The following is a 19,522-nucleotide window of genomic DNA, read 5'->3' on the forward strand; positions in this document are numbered from 1 at the left end:
ATATCTTTACATTTTACTTTTCAATTTCCATTTCTGCTAAGCAGCAAGCTATGTATACTTAGATGATTTGTATTTATATTAGGATAAATGTACGCGACTGTAAAGACGAAACGGAAGTGGAGAGGAGGCTCCACATCCGGTTTATATTCTAATCATGATCAGAGCTTCCGAGTCCCAGACTGTATGACCGGAAACATTTGAAAATTGTGGGAGGCAACAGTCTGGTAACGCGAGACTATTTGAAATGGGACTCAACTAAAGATGTGTCTCAGTCTGGACACTCTGACACCAACACCAGATTTAATGAGTACAAATCTGATCACTTAAAATACCATTGTGGACATCAGATCAGATGGACAGTCAGTCTTTTTTTTTTTTTTTTTTATCCCAGGATTTTGTAACCCCTTTTTTCACCCAGTGCCAATCGCCTATGTAATCCTGGGCGCTACTCTCCCTCTGCCAGCCTAGGGAGAGCCCAGAAATGAGCTCATGCCTCCTTAGCTTTACATTTTTTGCAGATGCCTGTCTCATTTTTAAGGTTTTAAATGGGCTTGCACCACCACCACTAAAACAGTTCATAGAGCGAAGGGAGAGTGGTGACAGAACAACAAGGGCAAATATAGCTGCAAGCAGCGATAATACGGGGCCAGGAGAGAGAAAGAGAAATGATAATTCCTTTAACAGGTCAGTTCATGAAAGTCCTTGCGGTCTTGTTTCCAATGAGGGCCTGTGAGCAATTAGGGGTTAAGAGTCTTGCTCAGGGACAAATTTCATTTCGTCGACACATTTGCTGACCTGGCCTGGAATCGTACCTGGGTCAACCAGAGCCTCTGGCTCCCTAGGCGGGCTCACTAACCACTCAGCTATGGCCGACCCTCAGAGAGAGAGAGAGAGAGAGAGAGAGAGAGAGAGAGAGAGAGAGAGAGAGAGAGAGAGAGAGAGAGAGAGAGAGAGAGAGAGAGAGAGAGAGAGAGAGAGAGAGAGAGAGAGAGAGAGAGAGAGAGAGAGAGAGAGAGAGAGAGAGAGAGAGAGAGAGAGAGAGAGAGAGAGAGAGAGAGAGAGAGAGAGAGAGAGAGAGAGAGAGAGAGAGAGAGAGAGAGAGAGAGAGAGAGAGAGAGAGAGAGAGAGACATGGAAACGGAATAGATTGAAGATAGAAACGGAATAGATTGAAGAGACAGAGAGAGAGACATGGAAACGGAATAGATTGAAGATAGAAACGGAATAGATTGAAGAGAGAGAGAGAGCCATGGAAACGGAATAGATTGAGTCATGTTTTTTGCAATTCAACTTAAATGAGTCTGCATCAAGTGAGGCTTGAACCGGAAACCTTGCGATCGTGAGGTACTCTTAGGTAGCTGCAACACTACCTATAGTGCTATAGCTTTGTCTAGGCTGATATTGTCTGTTGAGGATCACAAACTCTTGCCTTCTGTCATGACCCAAGCCCCTGTTTCACTAACACAAAGATCACTCGTTCACAAACCATTTACCAATGAAGAAATTGTACTTCTCCTCAGAACCAAAACTAGTGAAAGTAGCCGATCTACAAGCTCACAAACCATTAAAAGTTGTCAGATTGTACATCGGCTATTTTCACAATGAAGTATGTTATACATTGAAAAAACATACTCTCATTGCTATCTGAAAAGTTGTGAGATTGTAGATCAGCTATTTTCACAATGAAGTATGTAAAAAACACTCAATTAAGTATTTCATGTTATCTTTAACAATTGCAGATGTATTCATTGATAGTCATGTTGTGTGAAATGCAACTTAGATGAAGTCTGCACCAAGTGAGGCTTGAACTGGTGACCTTCAGGTTGTGGGGCACACATTTAAGCGAGAAGCCACCAACAGACAAGAACCTGTGAAAGGAGATCACACAGATGATACAGTTTCACGCAAATAGCTGAAAAATCCTGGGTTTAAGTGTTTTTCAAACTGCTCAAGATTGCGGACAATATAAGGGCGGTGCTTACTGGTTAACGTGATAGATGTGTTCCTCATTAGTCAAGGCACATGTGTAAGCAGGTCTAATGGCTGTCGGCCAAACGAGGCATGACTTTTGCCTGTTTAAAGTTTCAATTTTCAAAAAATTGCTATAGCGCCCCCGTTTGACCAATTGGAGTAAGATTGGTTTCAGTGATATTTGGAATGGCCCTTTACATTTCTGCAAAGTTTCAAAGAATGGTAAGTCTGCATGTATGTGTTAGGGGCAGATGAATAATTGTCATAAAACTGCAATATTCATTGGCTCATTAAAGCTTCATTTTTTCACTTATGGAAGATATTTTGCAAACGTTTTTTGGTATAGGTCCAAAGTTCATGTGTAAAAAGTTTCGTGCAGATTACTCAAAAATCCCAGGAGGAGATAGGTTTTAACTGTTTTTCATATAATTCAAAATGGTGGGAGATCTAAGGGTCAGAGGTCAAAAGTCAGAGTGTGAAAGTTGTTCATCATGAGGAGACGCATGTGTGTATTGAAGTTTTATGGCTGTAGGTAAAACAGGGCATGAGTTGTACCTGTTCAAAGTTGGCATTTTCAACTGAGTGCTATAGCGCCACCTTTTGACGAAAGATTGTGAGATTTATTTTTTGATCGTTTTTCATGACCATCTATCATATGGCCGAGTTTCATAAAAAGCGTATGCACGGTTCAGCCAGAACTGGCAAAAACGGCAGAAGAAGAAGAAGAAATGGAATAATGCGAATAACAATACGGGTCCATGCTGGAAGCCTGGCCCCGTAACTACCAGAGGAGACTGTGAGGTACCATTCAGACGGAGTGTGTTTGGTAAAACAGTCTTCTCTGTTAGAGCCTCCCATCACTGGAACAGTCTTCCTACCGAAGTAAGAGAGACCAACAACTATCTAACCTTCAAATTCAACCTTAAAAGATGGCTAAAAGCTAACCAAATTTGTAATCATGAGTAAATCTCGGCTCCATTAATCACTGATGCGTCTTCTCTTATTTTACTGTATTTGTTTTGTCTTTTGTACTACTATGTCTACTTGTTTTGTATTGTTGACGATGACTCTTTTTGTATGGATAACTATATACCACTTTTTTAACAGCCTGCCCAGGGACTACAGATGAAAATTAGCCAACTCTGGCTAACTCTGGCTAACTCTGGCTCATTTACATGGACGTGAATAACTGACATGTTGATCAATGTGCATTGTCCCTGTTAAATAAATAAATAAATTCAATGCATGAGGAGCTAGCAAGCCGCTTCTTATCACCTGACAGGGAGGAGTTTCCCCGGTAGGACGTAGCGCCTGGAAGGAACACGTTATTCCAACCAGTTCCTTTCCCCTCCATCAGGCGCCCCGGCTGGCCAGGGGGAGGCAGTATAGTGACCAGGATTACTGCATGTTTCTTTGTGAGGGTATTAACTACCCTAGGAGACACGGGGAGAACATGCAAACTCCACACAGAAAGACCCTTTCACCAACCCCACCTAGGGTATGGGCAGTCAGTCCTAAAGATCACATTTAATAACAGAGTGGACAGTAGGTTCTAAAGATCACATTAGAGAAACAAATGGGATTTTCCTGCATTCTGAACAAAGCTTTAGAACCATCGTGTTTAGAGCGGTTTGAACCAGAGCATGTATACCTGGGGATATTTGTGTTTAACCCATTCAATCCGGGAACGCATCTGTGTCATTTTAACACTTGGGGTGCCAGAGTTTTATTAAAAAAGTGTACGTTGAGTGCCTTGATTTTTAACCACTTTTGGACCTTTTTCAAGTAGTCACAAAATATCTTCAGTGATCACCGTCCTCACGGTGATCCCCTCATTACACACATAGAGGTCTTGGCACTCGACGTCAGTTTTTGAAAAGAAGTATATATACGGTTTTGGCACCCAATGTGTTAAGACTTCTTTGGCTTTTCAAAAATAGCAGATATACAAGCTCATAGCACTGAGTGCCGCTCAAATCTTTACTTCTGGGGGGCCCTGGAACAAAATCTTTAGAGATGGGGGTCCGTGGCCAAATACATATCTAAACATGATTTCTAAATCCTAACAGTATGTTGCTATATCAGTGGTGCTTCAACTTTTTCATGTCAAGGAGGACCCCCAAAATGATATGTATGTATTTGACCGCGGGATAAAAAAAGATCTGCTACTTTTGCTGTGTTTGAATTTGAATCCTGAAAGGTGTGTTTTTCAGTTTTGGACGGACAGTGTGAGAGGGTTCCACCCGACAGAGACTAGATATTAACCTCATCATATATAACCAACCCCCCCCTTCTCCTTCCAGGTGGATTCAGAAGAGCCCGTGTTTGAGGCCGTGCTGAACTGGGTCAAACACAACCGTAAGGAGAGGGAGCTGTGCCTATCAGACATGCTGGCGTTTGTCCGGATGCCTTTACTGACCCCCCGCTACATCACAGACGTCATCGACTCAGAGGTGAGTGTGTGTGTAGCCTCTCAGAGCCTCTGTCTGATGACCAAAAAATAGCCTAATGCAGTATCTCCCCCCGGGCCAAGGGGGGGATTCCCCTTTAGGCTAGTGGTTAAAGGGATATTTCACTTTCAAACATGTTTGTGGTCATTTTATCGTCTACTCTCAGGCTTTTGTGTTTCATCCCAGACAGTTTTTAAGTTGCTTTATTCTGTATTTAGATATTTGATAATCATCTTATCAGACCTTCCTATACAAACCCATTGTAACTTTAAACTCCATCAGTCACCAGAACCAAGGTGTTTTCAATGAATCTAACATGGTTAAAATGGAGTTTGCAGTTTGGGTTTGTATTGGAAAGGGGCGTGTCCGATAAAATGAATATTGAATATCTAAATACTGAATCAAGCAACTTAAAAACTGTCTGGGGTGAAATGCCAAAGCCTGAGTAGACACTAAGCTACATCACATCTGAAAAATAACACATTTATACACGATTTGTGAGAGTGAAAGAGAGAGGACAATAAGTGGTAATAAAAGTTAACAAAATTGTTATGCTGTGATGTAGCTAAACAAGACATGATATGCCCTTATAAAGGTTTTGAGCTGCAGTGATGCAGCTAAAAGTCAGATGCACATCATGCACTTAGATGTGTATGGTGTCATTGTTTTTTCAAATGCACTTAAATGTTTTTTTTTTCACAGATGTTTTATATTTCATATCAAATGGTTTTGAGGAGATGTGTGATGTAGCTAACTAGATAGGAGGCGAGGCGAGCCGCAATGTTTGTTTTCTTTTTAAGTTCAGGAGAGCTGCTTCCTTATTCCACTTACCTTCCCGGAGGATGTATTCACCTGTTTCCTAGGCTGAATTCCATTCCCCAAAACTCGGTCACTCGCTCACTCTCCTCGCTTCCTCCACTCGCGCCTAAGCCCCGCCCCTGCGAGGAGCCGAGGATTATTTGCGAGGACGAGTGGTCGAGCGGTTGCCCTCAAAGGATCGGACTGCACTCAGTCATTCACTCAATCAGTCATGATTGTTTCACCAACAAACAATATTAAGCAAAAAGGAAATATCGGCGGGTCCTTCTTCTCCATCGCGCTGTTCGCGCACCTCTCGTCCTAAAACCTCGCCCCAGGTCTAATCCCGGTGGCCTCGGCCCGTGAAGAAAATGGGGTAGAGTGTTTTAGACGAGTGTTCCGGTTTCCTCACGTTTTCTTTTCTTTTTCTTTTTCTTCGTCCCAGAAGTTAAAAATGTTAACATAATCTTTGTCTCAGTCATTTATAGTAGTCCGTGCACTGCATTGAGGCATGCACAAAGAGAAACTATCAGCTTTTGAGACAGAATAAATGTGCACAATATATTTGACAATGTATAATTGTATTATGCTTTATTTATATCATACAACAATAAAGCCAGTGGCTTGTTGCGTTACTTTACACTGTGTGTGTGTGTGTGTGTGTGTGTGTGTGTGTGTGTATGTGTATGAGATGCGCAACGAGTGAGCGGCGGGGGCGAGGGGGGGGGTGCGGCCGGTGTTTTCGGCACATGTGGAGGAGGAGGACCATGTATACGTCACGGGAGAAGGGGAAAAAAACAAACACGTGATGCGGAAGTCTGCCGCGGAGGAGCAGTTGAGAGTGGTCGAGGATACACTTGATGTACACTCGCTCAATGCGGAAGTGGAGAGCCTCCTCGCCTCATCCACTCGACTCCACTCACCTCCTCCAAGACGCACATGAACAATTGGACCGCAACTACTTCCGGTTGGAAGTCGGAGTGACCGAGTGGGAGTGAGCGAGTGGCCGAGATTTTCGGTATTGGAATTTGGCTCTAGGCTTTCACTGTGTTCCACTTCCTGTCTTTTGATCCAATGAAATCCAATGAAACCGGTCAGATGACTAATGATAGCCAATGAAATCCAACAGGAAGTGGAAAACACAAGCCTAGGAAACAGGTGGATAACATGCTGTTTTACCAGCGCTTTGCTGGTGTGGATTTATTGTGCCGAACATCATGTCAGATATATAAGTTATGATGATGTCTGTGTTCAGATGGCGAACGTCTGTGGTTGTTCCAACCATTTGGGTGTAATAAGTAAAATAAGTTTGATTAGTAAAAAAAAAAAAAGCTTTTTAAAAATGTCTTTATTTTTTTTTTAGAACTATTCTGCCAGTTGAATAGCCCTGTTCTATAGCAGAGGTTCTCAAACATCTTCATGTCAAGAACCCCCAAAAAGTGATTGTATCGTATTAGGCCGCAAAATCATCAGACAAGATCCTTGTTAATTTATTTGAAACATTTCCTATAAAGCAGTGGTTTTGTATGTTTTGTATGGTTATCTTTAGGTATTTTTAGGTAGTGTTTTTACATGTTGACATATTATTATTATTCCAGCCACTAATACGATGCAGTCTTCCATGTCGAGACCTCGTCGACGAAGCCAAGAAGTTCCACCTGCGTCCTGAGCTGAGGAGTGAGATGCAGGGTCCTCGCACCCAGGCCAGACTAGGTACTGTTCTATGTGCAGGGGTGCACATAACTGGTGCGCAGGTGCGCATGCGCACCCAAAATAAAAAATGCGCACCACATCAGAGACGACGCGATGCGCTTTTGCGTACCAACAGCTGGGACAGGAATTTCCAAGTTTTTATTTTTTAGCAAAACTAAAAAATAAAAGCCTGGAGATCGAGGCTAGGAATTTACTTCCTGAAGCCACATTCACACAATCACGCTAAAGCACCCGTCGGCCCCATGTACAGCCATTAGGCGGAGGGGGAGAGGACGCATGCTGCACGTGATTGTGTGAGTGTCTCGCATCGCCTCGCATTGCCTCGCTGCGTGCACGCAGCCAGCAGCGGCTGTTAGAAGCACTCGTCACCGATGATGAACGCACCGTGATGGTGCAAAATATGCCGTGATACATCCCAATCTGGCGGATAAAAGCAGCGCAGCACAGGGCACCAACCTTGGGGGCTTCACCAAACGATGTGAGAGAAAAAAAACGGCGAAAATCGGCGGAATTTGCAAGCAGAGCGTCCTTTTTTTTTCTTTATCTCGCGCAGCTGCACCCCCCCACCCCCAAATAATTGTAGTGGAGTAAAAGAATAACGATTTGATTGTTCATTTATTTCACACTGCAAGTTTTAAATACAATATCATGTAGATTTTAATTGTTACACAAAGTATGTTGTACCTTTTGTTCTGATAAATGCTCTAGTCTTATTATTATTATTGTTGTTGTTATTATTATGATGTATATTTTCCAGGTGCCAAAGAAGTTCTGTTGGTAATCGGAGGGTTTGGCAGCCAACAGTCCCCCATAGACATAGTGGAGAAATACGACCCTAAAACCCAGGAATGGAGCTTCCTACCTGTAAGTATCAAATACACTGTATATATGTACCTACCTGTAAGTATCAAATACACTGTATATATGTACCTACCGTTAAGTATCAAATACACTGTATATCCAGGGGTGCACATAACTTTTTAGGTCTAGTACTCAGAAGAGCACCTGGAGATGTGACTTGGTGCGCACCAAATAAATGGTCCCGTCCCGTTTTGTCAACGGGGGGGGGGGGGTGCTGCGCGAGAAAAAAGGACGCTCTGCTTCCAAATTCTGCCGGTTTTAGCCGTTTTTTTCCTCACGCCGTTTGGTGAACCCCCCAAGGTTGGTGCCCTGTGCTGCGCTGCTTTTATCCGCCAGATTGGGACGTTCATGGTATATTTTGCACCATTACGGTGCGTTCGTCATCGGTGACGAGTGCCTCTATCAGCCGCTGCTGCAGCGAGCTGCGAGTCGCAGAGTGTCTGTGTGTCAAGATGCGAGGCAACACTCACACAATCACGTGCAGCATGCGTCCCCTCCTCCTGCGACTATGGCTGTACATGGGGCCGGCGCGTGCTTTAGCGTGATTGTGTGAGTGTGGCTTCAGGAAGTAAATTCCTAGCCTCGATCTCCAGGCTTTTATTTTTTAGTTTTGCTAAAAAATAAAAGCTTGGAAATTCCTGTCCCAGCTGTTGGTACACAAAAGCGTCTCGCGTCGTCTAATGTGCCGCGCATTATTTATTTTGGGTGCGCATGCGCACCTGCGCCAGTTATGTGCACCCCTGTGTATATCGGTGTTGTCGGGCAGAAAATCTCCATTTTTCAACTTTTTATGTTGTTTCTTTTCTTTTTCGTAGATTAATATCCTACCTCATCCTGCAAGAGTGTCACACACATGTTTTTCTTTTTTTTGCAGAACATCGCACGGAAGAGGCGCTACGTGGCCACCGTGTCGCTCCACGACCGGGTGTACGTGATCGGAGGGTACGACGGCCGCTCGCGCCTCAGCTCCGTGGAGTGTCTGGACTACACGGCGGACGAGGACGGCGTGTGGTACACCGTGGCCACCATGAATGTACGGCGCGGCCTCGCCGGAGCCACCACGCTCGGAGGTAGCGTTGGTTTTGTCGACTAAAAACTATGACGAAACATGTCGGTCGACTACCTTTTTTTCACTGACGAAAACGAAATAAAAACTTAAGCTATGATGACTAAAACTAAGACTAAATATATTGACAATTTTGTCAACAAATAAAAACTAGACTAAAATGTTAGCGAGGGATCTAGTGGAGAAGAGATCCAGTAGAACTAAAAGACAAGTCATTTTATGTGTGGTTGCGCTCTGAAAATAGCAGATCTACAAGCTCACAACGCGTCGCAGCGCGACGCGTTGTGAGCTTGTAGATCTGCTATTTTCAGCATGCAACCAAGTGTAAAATCAGTGATCACGACGCCATCAAGGCACCGCCAAAATATATTTTAGTCGACTTAATCAACTGTAGATTTAGTCGACTATAATCTTATGATATTTAGTCGACGAAAACTAGACAAAAACTGAAACATTTCAGATGACTAAGATATGACCAAAACTGAAGGGAATTTTATTCAAAAGACTATTCCAAATTTGATACCAAAATCAACACTGCTCGGAGGTGAGACTTTGACTCATTGATTGATTGATTGATTGAATACTTCATTAGTCAGAAATGTAAACGGCACGGAGGTCCAGTAAGTCATTTTAGGCTGAAAGGATAGCACAGAAAAGTCCTGGTAGTCAGGGGATATTAGCAGAAAGATTTCCAATCTTGGAATAAATTCCTTACCAAAAAAAAATCTTCACCAATGTGTTTGTAAAGGTGTCTAGTAACACATCTCACAAAGACTGAAATGCACTTTCCCTAGGAGAATTTTTGACAGCTCCTTAAAGTTGGGGTAAACCACTCCTTGGGCTAAAAACGTCCCAATCTCAATGGGCTTTTTACACAAAAAGTATACCTGGAAAAGGATGGCAATGGCCGTTTTTAGCCCAAGGAGTGGTTTTGGTGCAAAACAAATGCTTGCAATGGATTCAGAATCATAAAAACACCCTAGTTTGACCCCTCACATGCTACTTAAAACAGAATTACATTTTTGATTTTTTTCCCCCACATAAGGTTATGGTGGGTACCCCAACTTTCAGCAGCTGTCAAACATTCTCCTAGGGAAAGTGCATTTCAGTCTTTGTGAGATGTGTTACTAGACACTTTTACAAACACATTGGTGAAGATTTTTTTTGGTAAGGAATTTATTCCAAGATGTTTTTAATATCCCCTGACTATGGGGACTTTCTAGCGAAAACATGATCTCCACCTCCCGGCCTGACAGAGATGGCAATCGTTTTGAATTAGAACTGGGCAATTAACTGACCTTTGCTCATGTAGGTTAATATATTCTGTTTTTTTGCCTATAAATCAGTTCTAAATTCTAATAGATTTTTTTGTAATCGACTGAATGGATTAGTCTGATTAATCACTGAACCCCTGTTAATTTATGTACTTTGTTGGACGACCGGTGGTGTACAAAAATAACAACATTAGCAGATCTACAAGCTCACAACGTGTTGCATCTCTACGCGTTGTCAGGCTACATTGAGCCTAGGTGCCTGGACCACTACGCCAGCGGTCCGGACCCATTTAATGACTTTTAAGACCTTTTTAATACCTAAAAAATACCATTACTGCATCTAACGTAATCAACACACTATACTGTAAAAACGGGTCAAACATTGGCCATATAACATAAGAAAGAGGTGTTGTGAGCTAACAAATGTAATGCCTCAACTCCTACAATAGGCTCTATGCACAACAGCCATATTGGAAAGAAATTGGGCCTCTTCTTACTTCCTTCACAGGTGTTACCAATGATACTAACAGGGGTGCAATGCTCAGTGGACGCGGTTGCACGCCGAGCAACCACTTATTTGGCCAGGGGGACGCGCAGGCACAAGCATAGATTTAAAACTACTTTAAATTCACACTTCATCAAAGTTTACAAAGGCTCCCGACTCACGCCAGGTACATTAACATAGGAATTAGCCTATATGCATATCAAGTGTCCATTGTGTGACCTGTACTGTAGGTGTTAAGCGGCGTGCGCGTCACGTCATTAAAATAGAGAGCAACCACTTCTCAAATGAGCTGGATACTAATGAAGGCTCTGTTCCATTCTGGTCAGGGTGCTAATATTGTGCATGTCGGCTCACTAGAAACAATCCATTTTGGTTCCCAAATGGCCCCTTATGGTGGGTCTGTAACTCTCAGAGTTATGGGGGTCCTTGAAAATAAGACAACCACTATGCCACACTAATGGAACAGAGCCTTAATTAGTATTATTGGTAACACCTGTGAAAGAAGTAAGGAAGGGGCCCAATTCATTCCCAATATGGCTGCTGTGCATAGAGCCTATTCAAGTGCTTGTCAGGGTGGGGGGGTCCCCAGTGCAAATATGAAAAGGTTGAGAACCACTGGATTATGAAATCAAGTGATGGATATGCTTTTTTTCGACCAATCCTCCAAAAGGCACCCAGCCCTGTTTTAGCCCATTAAGACCTGGAACTGTGTCATTTTTAGATTTGAGCTAAAAAGCATTATTTTACACTTTAGGCTATTCAAAAATAGCAGATATACAAGCTCATAGCGCGGTACAGAGTGCGGCGCTTTGAGCTTGTATATCTGCTATTTTTGAAAAATCCTGAAAATGTGTGCACATCTTTGAATATATATTGTTTTAAAGCGAACATTTTTAACTCAAATCTTTGCTTCTGGGGGGTCCCTGGAACAAAATATTTTGATGGGGGTCCGCAGCCAAATACATATAATTTTGGGGGTCCTGGACATGAAAAAGATTGAGCACCACTGATATAGAAACATAGGTTTTTCAGAAAACTGTTGAGATTTAGGAGACATGTAGAATGGGCTTCAGGTCTCAATGGGTTAAAGTGTTTCTGCTCTCTCTCTCTCCAGACATGATCTACGTGGCGGGGGGTTTCGACGGCAGCCGCCGCCACACCAGCATGGAGCGCTACGACCCCAACATAGACCAGTGGAGCATGCTGGGAGATATGCAGACCGCCCGCGAGGGGGCGGGGCTGGTGGTGGCCAGCGGACTCATATACTGTTTAGGTACTGTACTGTCTGTCTGCCTGCCTGTCTGTCTGTCTGTCTGTCTGTCTGTCTGTACTGTCTGTCTGTCTGTCTGTCTGTCTGTCTGTCTGTCTGTCTGTCTGTCTGTCTGTACTGTCTGTCTGTCTGTCTGTCTGTCTGTCTGTCTGTCTGTACTGTCTGTCTGTCTGTCTGTCTGTCTGTCTGTCTGTCTGTCTGTCTGTCTGTCTGTCTGTCTGTCTGTCTGTCTGTCTGTACTGTCTGTCTGTCTGTCTGTCTGTCTGTCTGTCTGTCTGTCTGTACTGTCTGTCTGTCTGTCTGTCTGTCTGTCTGTCTGTCTGTCTGTCTGTCTGTCTGTCTGTCTGTCTGTCTGTCTGTCTGTACTGTCTGTCTGTCTGTCTGTCTGTACTGTCTGTCTGTCTGTCTGTCTGTCTGTCTGTCTGTCTGTACTGTCTGTCTGTCTGTCTGTCTGTCTGTACTGTCTGTCTGTCTGTCTGTCTGTCTGTCTGTCTGTCTGTGTCTCTGTCTGTCTGTCTGTCTGTCTCTCTGTCTGTCTGTCTGTCTGTCTGTCTGTCTGTACTGTCTGTCTGTACTGTCTGTCTGTCTGTCTGTCTGTCTGTCTGTCTGTACTGTCTGTCTGTCTGTCTGTCTGTCTGTCTGTCTGTCTGTACTGTCTGTACTGTCTGTACTGTCTGTCTGTACTGTCTGTCTGTACTGTCTGTACTGTCTGTCTGTACTGTCTGTCTGTCTGTCTGTCTGTCTGTCTGTCTGTACTGTCTGTCTGTCTGTCTGTACTGTCTGTCTGTCTGTCTGTCTGTCTGTCTGTCTGTCTGTCTGTCTGTACTGTCTGTACTGTCTGTACTGTCTGTCTGTCTGTCTGTCTGTCTGTCTGTCTGTCTGTCTGTCTGTCTGTCTGTCTGTGTCTCTGTCTGTCTGTCTGTCTGTCTGTCTCTCTGTCTGTCTGTCTGTCTGTCTCTCTGTCTGTCTCTCTGTCTGTCTGTCTGTCTGTCTGTCTGTCTGACTTTGTATATCTGAACGGGGCTTAACCCATTAAAACCAGGAAATCATCTGTGTCATTTTGGATTTTAGCTTTGGCTATTCAAAAATAGCAGATATACAAGCTCACAGAGAGCTAGCTTGTAAATATGCTATTTTTGAAAATCTTTGAATATATACATTTTTAAAAACATTTTTAACTCAAATCTTTGCTTCTGGGGGTCCCCCCATATATTTTTTAGATCGGGGGTCCGCGGCAAAATACATATGAATTTTGGTGATGTATAGCAAAAAAACTTTTTTCAGAAAGCTGTTAGGATGTAGACATTTTTAGAATGGGCCTCAGATCTTAACCCACTAAGACCTGGAACGCATCTGTGTCACTTTAGATTAATTTGGCTATTCAAAAATAGCAAATCTACAAGCTCATAGCGCGGCACCGAGTGCCGCGCTATGAGCTTGTAGATCTGCTATTTTTGAAAAATCGTGATTTTTTTTTTGTATATTTTTTCCGAAAAACTGTTGGGATTTTAAAAATGTTTAGAAGCGGCCTCAGGTCTTAACACATTCCCTGCCAGAGTTTTTTTTTGTTTTTACTTCCCCCACTGCCAGCATAACATATATAACATGGTAAAAAAAAAAGTACACAGGAGCCGAGATACAGGATTTTAAAGTAATAAGTTAACCAAGGAGTGAATGGAGCTAGTCATCTTTGGATGGCGATATCTCTGGTTCTGTGTGGATAAATTGGGATTTTTTTTTTTTTTCAACAACGGTTATACTCGTTGCTGGCAGGTAATGTGTGTCTTAATGGGTTAATTGGTTAATATACTGTTTAGATACTGTGATACACGTGTGATGCTCATTTCATTCTTGTTGAACCACAGGTGGCTACGATGGATTAAACATCCTGAACTCAGTGGAACGGTATGACCCTCACACAGGACACTGGACCAGTGTCACTCCTATGGCCACCAAGAGATCAGGTAGGTTCACCAACAACACATCACTTCTATTCACACACTTTAATCCTCACATGTAGCTGTGCAACAATAACTACAATCTCCTGAAAAGAACCATGTTGGACATACAGGTTGTCCCCCTGACTAGGGATGGACTATAGGAATATTACACCTCACCATTATTGTGGCAAAGATAATTGCGATCACAGATATTATCACGATAATCAAAATATGTTGAGACCTGAAGCCGATTCTACATGTCTCCTAAATCTCAACAGTTTTCTGAAAAACGTATGTTTCTATATCAGTGGTGCTCAAACTTTTTCATGTCAAGGACCCCCAAAATGATATGTATTTGGCCGCGGACCCCCATCAACATATTTTGTTCCAGGGACCCCCCAGAAGCAAAGATTTGAGTTAAAATGTTCGCTTTAAAAGTATTTGTATTCAAAGATTTGCACACATTTTCACGATTTTCAAAAATAGCAGATATACAAGCTCGTAGCGCGGCACCGAGTGCCGCGCTACGAGCTTGTATATCTGCTATTTTTGAATAGCCCAAAGTGTAAAATAATGCTTTTTAGCTCAAATCTAAAAATGACACAGTTCCAGGTCTTAATCGGTTAAAACTTAAGATGCCACTTTTTTTAAAACCACTTGAACCCCCAGCATCCCTATCGTGGGGGGAACGTTCGCCAAAAATAGCAGATCTACAAGCTCACAACGTGTTGCGAGCTTGTAGATCGATCGATTTGTGTAGAGTGAAATAAGTATGCGTTCTTTACAGCTCAACAAAAGCTAATTCCTTGTAGCGGATGGCGGAGGACAGTTTCACGATGAATTAATATCTCCACCATACGATTATTGTGAAAGGTTTTCTTTATCACGATAAACGATAATAAAGATGATGGTTCCCTCCATCCCTACACCCTGACCCTGACAGCAACCCAACGGAAGTGATTGTGTGGCCATTTTGATCCGAATTGATGCGATTGGCTGTCTTGTTCCAGGGGCGGGCGTGGCCTTACTCAACGACCACATCTACGTGGTGGGGGGCTTCGACGGGACGTCCCACCTGGACTCGGTGGAGGTGTACAACATCAGGACGGACTACTGGACCACCGTGGCCAGTATGACCACGCCTCGCTGCTACGTAGGCGCCACCGTCCTGCGTGGCCGTCTCTACGCCATCGCTGGGTAAGACTACAGATTAGTGTTGATTTTGATGGCAAATTTTGATTCAGTTTTAGTCATAGTCTTTTGGAACTAATTCTGTTTAGTTTGTCATATTTTAGTCATCTGAAATGTTTTACTTTTAGTCTAGTTTTAGTCGACTAAATATCATACAATTATAGTTGACTAAATCTACAGTTGATTTAGTCGACTAAAACGTATGTTGGCGGTGCCTTGATGGCGTCATAATGGCTGATTTTACACTCGATTGCATGCTGAAAATAGCAGATCTACAAGCCCACAACGCGTTGCATTCGTTTTTCTTACATTTTATACATATCATTTTTGTTGTTTAGTTGCTATATCAGTGGTGCTCAAACTTTTTCCATGTCAAGGACCCCCAAAATAATATGTATTTGGCCGCGGACCCCCATCTCAAAATATTTAGTTCCAGGGACCCCCAGAAGCAAAGATTTGAGTTAAAAACGTTCGCTTTAAAAGAATATATATTCAAAGATTTGCACAACTTTAACACAATTATTCTTTTTTTCTTTTTTTTAAGCTTGTAGATCTGCTGTTTTTTAATTGGAATCCTGTTTTTCTTTTTGCTATTTTTGAATTGGAATCCTGAAAAGTAACATTTTTATTTAATTTCAAATGCATTTAGTTATACTAACTTCATGAACTTAAATACAAATATATTGGACATAAAAAAGACAATAGAATGTTTATACTAATTGTAGTCATGAAGCTACTATAATATAGACTGAAGTAATTAAAGCGGGTCATGTTTGCATGTTTGGAATGGTAACAGCTGAAATCAATAATATGTCAGTATTCTGATATTAACCTGCGGGCCGCATTAACACATTCCATGCCAGAGGTTAATCTCATAATGTACTCACCAGTGCCAACGTTTTATTGTTGTTTTTTGTTTTTTTCACGTCGCCATAGACCTTGTTAAAATCCTTAAGATTGAGCTGTGCACTGTTTGTAAACATCGTGGAGATGTCCCTGATTCGACCAGTGAAGACCACGTGTCAAACGGGGCATCCATGTTGTAGTTAGAACGGTTTATGTTAAACAGTGATCAGCGAGGAGAAAAACTACAAAGAGAAAATGGAGTTTCAGTTTCGTCATTAGAACCATAGATATAGAAACCTAGATACCTCATTGGCCTCTGCAGTACATTGGAGCAACCTGTATCGCAATACTTGTATCACTTCCGCCCTTAGTCCACTCATAGTGAGCTGGGTTAAGAAGAGACCCACCTCGACCTGCCTCTGATTGGCCTACCGAACGTCCCCTTCTGTGACGCACGAGACTAAGGGCGGAAGCTGGTGCGTGCCCGAGATACAGACGCCTCAGAGCCGAAGGAGGCGTCTACCTTTATATGTCTATGATTAGAACGGAGGCCGACGGGATCGGCAAAACCGGATCCCGAATAATTCCGTTTCCGGTGGTGTTACAATGAAATGTGCCGTACCGAAAATTGAAAAAAGTGCAATGTGAACTTTTTTTTCGAAAAAAAGGAAAAAGCACCAGTTTGGCCGTAGATCTACGCGACTGGCACTCAATGTGTTAAGTGAAGGTGGGGGTCGCATGTGGCCCCCCGGGCCGCCAGTTGTCCATGCATAATGAATCCTCCTGCAGAAAGTGACGTTGTTGTTCATCCAGGGTTTTCCCCTCTGGTCTCTACAGGTACGACGGGAACTCACTGCTCAGCAGCATCGAGTGCTACGACCCGGTGATGGACAGCTGGGAGGTGGTGACCTCTATGGCCACGCAGCGCTGTGACGCCGGCGTGTGCGTCCTCAGAGAAAAGTGATCTTTTGCCAACGAGAAAAAGAACCACCTTTTTTTTTTTTAAAGAAGAAGAAGTTCCCTTTGCTAAAGGAGTTGTTGGTTCAAGGCAGCTATAGACGTGGTTTTGATGTGCCACTAAAAACACACACACACACACACACACACACACACACAGAGCCACAGACAGACCCTGGACGTGTCTGTTGTTGCTCGGTGATCAGTATGCAAAACAAGCTGAGTGGGTGTGTCCACCCCCACTCTGATGCTATCAACGCATCGAATGGGACATTATCACCTTTTATCAGACCATTGAATGGGCGATGTAGGCCGTTGGTTCTCAAAGTGGGGTCTGGGGACCCCCAGGGGTCCTTGAGGGAGTTCCAGGGGGTCCCCAGCTAAATGATATTTAGGAACCAAATGGACCCTTATGGGTCTGTAACTCTGAGAGTGTACAAATGGAACCAAATGGACCCTAACGGGTCCATTTGGTTCCATTTGTACACTCTCAGAGTTAAATTAACATCGATTTTACAATATGAATTGGAGTCCCAGAGATAGAAATGCCAGTAAATGGGGGTCCGTAGCCCTAATGCATGTCAAACTGGGGGTCCGAGAAATGAAAATGCTTGAAAATCACTGCTATAGAGCCGTAAAAATATTCTCTTATGGGGGTCCCTGGCGTATCTTTTCAAATGGGGGTCCGCGGGCTAATAAGTGTCAATTTGGGGGTCCTTGACATGAAAAAGTTTGAGAACCACTGATGTAGGCGACATACTGACCTACCCGCGATTTATCAGACCATTCATCTGGGTGTCATCAAGACCTACTGACCTACCGACTGAGATGACTTAACCCATGATTTCAGCTAAAAAGCATTATTTTACACTTTGGGCTATTCAAAAATAGCAGATCTACAAGCTCATAGCGCGGCACCGAGTGCCGCGCTATGAGCTTGTAGATCTGCTATTTTTTAAAAATCGTGAAAATGTGTGCAAATCTTTGAATATATATATATATTTAAAGCGAACATTTTTAACTCAAATCTTTGCTTCTGGGGGTCCCTGGAATAAAATATTTTGAGATGGGGTCGGCGGCCAAATACATATCATGTTGTGGGTCCTTGACATGAATAAGTTTGAGAACCACTGATATAGAAACATACGTTTTTTCGGAATACTGTTGGGATTTAGAGGGCATTTGTAGAATCGTAACCTCAGGCTTTAATGGGTTAAAAAAGTTCGGTTTTGGACCATGACGGAGGCGCACAGTGAACGAACTGAGTGAGCGAACACAGTGAGCGAACTGGAGCCACATGAGGGACCACCGAGTGAGCTAAAGCGAGTGAGTTGCCGTCCCGAACGTTGTGACGTTCGCCTGAGCCTACTCAGCGCTGTTGGAGTTATGTACCGATAGAGTTATGTACCGATAGACACAGAATGGTAAATCATGTTGTGGGGACTGCTCTGCCTCAGAGTAGGTCAGTAGCTCCTGATTACGCCCAATGAATGGTCTGATAAATGGCGGGTAGGTCAGTAATAGTATGTCGCCTACTCGCCCATTCAATGGTCTGATAAAAGGTGATAACGTCCCATTCAATGCATTGATAGCATTAGAGGTCGGTGGTGTGTTTCCCTCTCAGCTATAGTGGACGATGAAGCCTTTCCCACAAAGATGAGCCTAAAAAAGGAAACCATCAACCACTGCATGAACTCTCTATGGTGGAACCTGTTAGGACTCGTTCTGACTCAATTATACTCTGTCGCACGAAAGGAGGGCGTAAGTGATGTTATGTTTTGTTAAAGTAAGTGTTAAATAGCTCCGTATTCAGATAGTACTCGTTGTTTGTTCAGTAACCGGAGTCTCCCAAGTCTCTCCAGCTCTTTAATGAACGGAAAATATGTTTTCAGTTTTGGGTTATGGTTAGGTTAGAGCAGGGGTGATGCAACTTTGATGATGCAGAGGGCCACTCAGCTCGTAGAGCTTGTAGATCTGCTATTTTATTTAATCCTGTTTTTCTTTTTGCTATTTTTGAATTGGAATCCTGAAAAGTAACATTTTTATTTAATTTCAAATGCATTTAGTTGTCTCCGCCAGGAGACTATGTTTTCGTTCTCGTCCTTCCGTGTGTCCACCAAGCTAACATTGGTCAAGCTTCACGTGACACGTGACAATATGTTGAAAGGGTGTGCTTTGATTGGCTAGCGAGACGCATGATGAAATAGAGCCCTATAAATAGGTGTGTCACTTCAAAACATTGTTTACATGTTTTGAAGTGACATCAGTGCCATCAGCCAAGCTAACATTGGACATGTTAGCTTGGCTGATTGAACATGTTAGCCAAGCTAACATGTTCTAATCCTTAGATGTTCTAATCTAAGAATCAGAACATTTCTAGAAAACTATGGTTAAAGATAGGGTAAGTGATTTCCTTTGGTTAAAATAGCACAGGTCTGCTGGCGGAGACTTGTGCTCCGAGGAGCACATTTTCTAGTTATACTTGTGTTAACTGAAAATGAAATTAAAAGACAATAATATTTTAATACTATCATTAGGCTACTAATATAGACTAAAGTAATTAAAGTGGGTCATGTTTGCATGTTTGGAATCATAACAGCTGAAATCATTAATATATCACTATTCTGATATTAACCTGCGGGCCGCATTAAGTGAAGGTGGGGGCCGCATGTGGTGGGGGC

At 42.9% G+C, this 19,522-nt stretch overlaps 1 protein-coding gene across 2 annotated transcripts in view; it reads left to right on the forward strand.

The window, feature by feature from the left end:
• Positions 1–17,157, forward strand: part of klhl12 (kelch-like family member 12) — a 38,244-nt gene extending 21,087 nt beyond the window's left edge. For both annotated transcript variants that reach the window (XM_084069487.1, XM_084069488.1), the window contains 8 exons: positions 4,274–4,423; positions 6,817–6,931; positions 7,689–7,795; positions 8,667–8,862; positions 11,752–11,910; positions 13,773–13,871; positions 14,858–15,044; positions 16,722–17,157. In XM_084069487.1, the coding sequence (XP_083925613.1) occupies positions 4,274–4,423; positions 6,817–6,931; positions 7,689–7,795; positions 8,667–8,862; positions 11,752–11,910; positions 13,773–13,871; positions 14,858–15,044; positions 16,722–16,848 (1,140 nt within the window). In that variant the 3' untranslated portion in view covers positions 16,849–17,157. The remainder of the gene's footprint in view (positions 1–4,273; positions 4,424–6,816; positions 6,932–7,688; positions 7,796–8,666; positions 8,863–11,751; positions 11,911–13,772; positions 13,872–14,857; positions 15,045–16,721) is intronic.
• Positions 17,158–19,522: the final 2,365 nt, after the last annotated feature.

The sequence above is a fragment of the Gymnoscopelus microlampas genome (genome assembly GCF_963454915.1).
Source record: "Gymnoscopelus microlampas genome assembly, chromosome: 10".
NCBI lineage: Eukaryota > Metazoa > Chordata > Actinopteri > Myctophiformes > Myctophidae > Gymnoscopelus > Gymnoscopelus microlampas.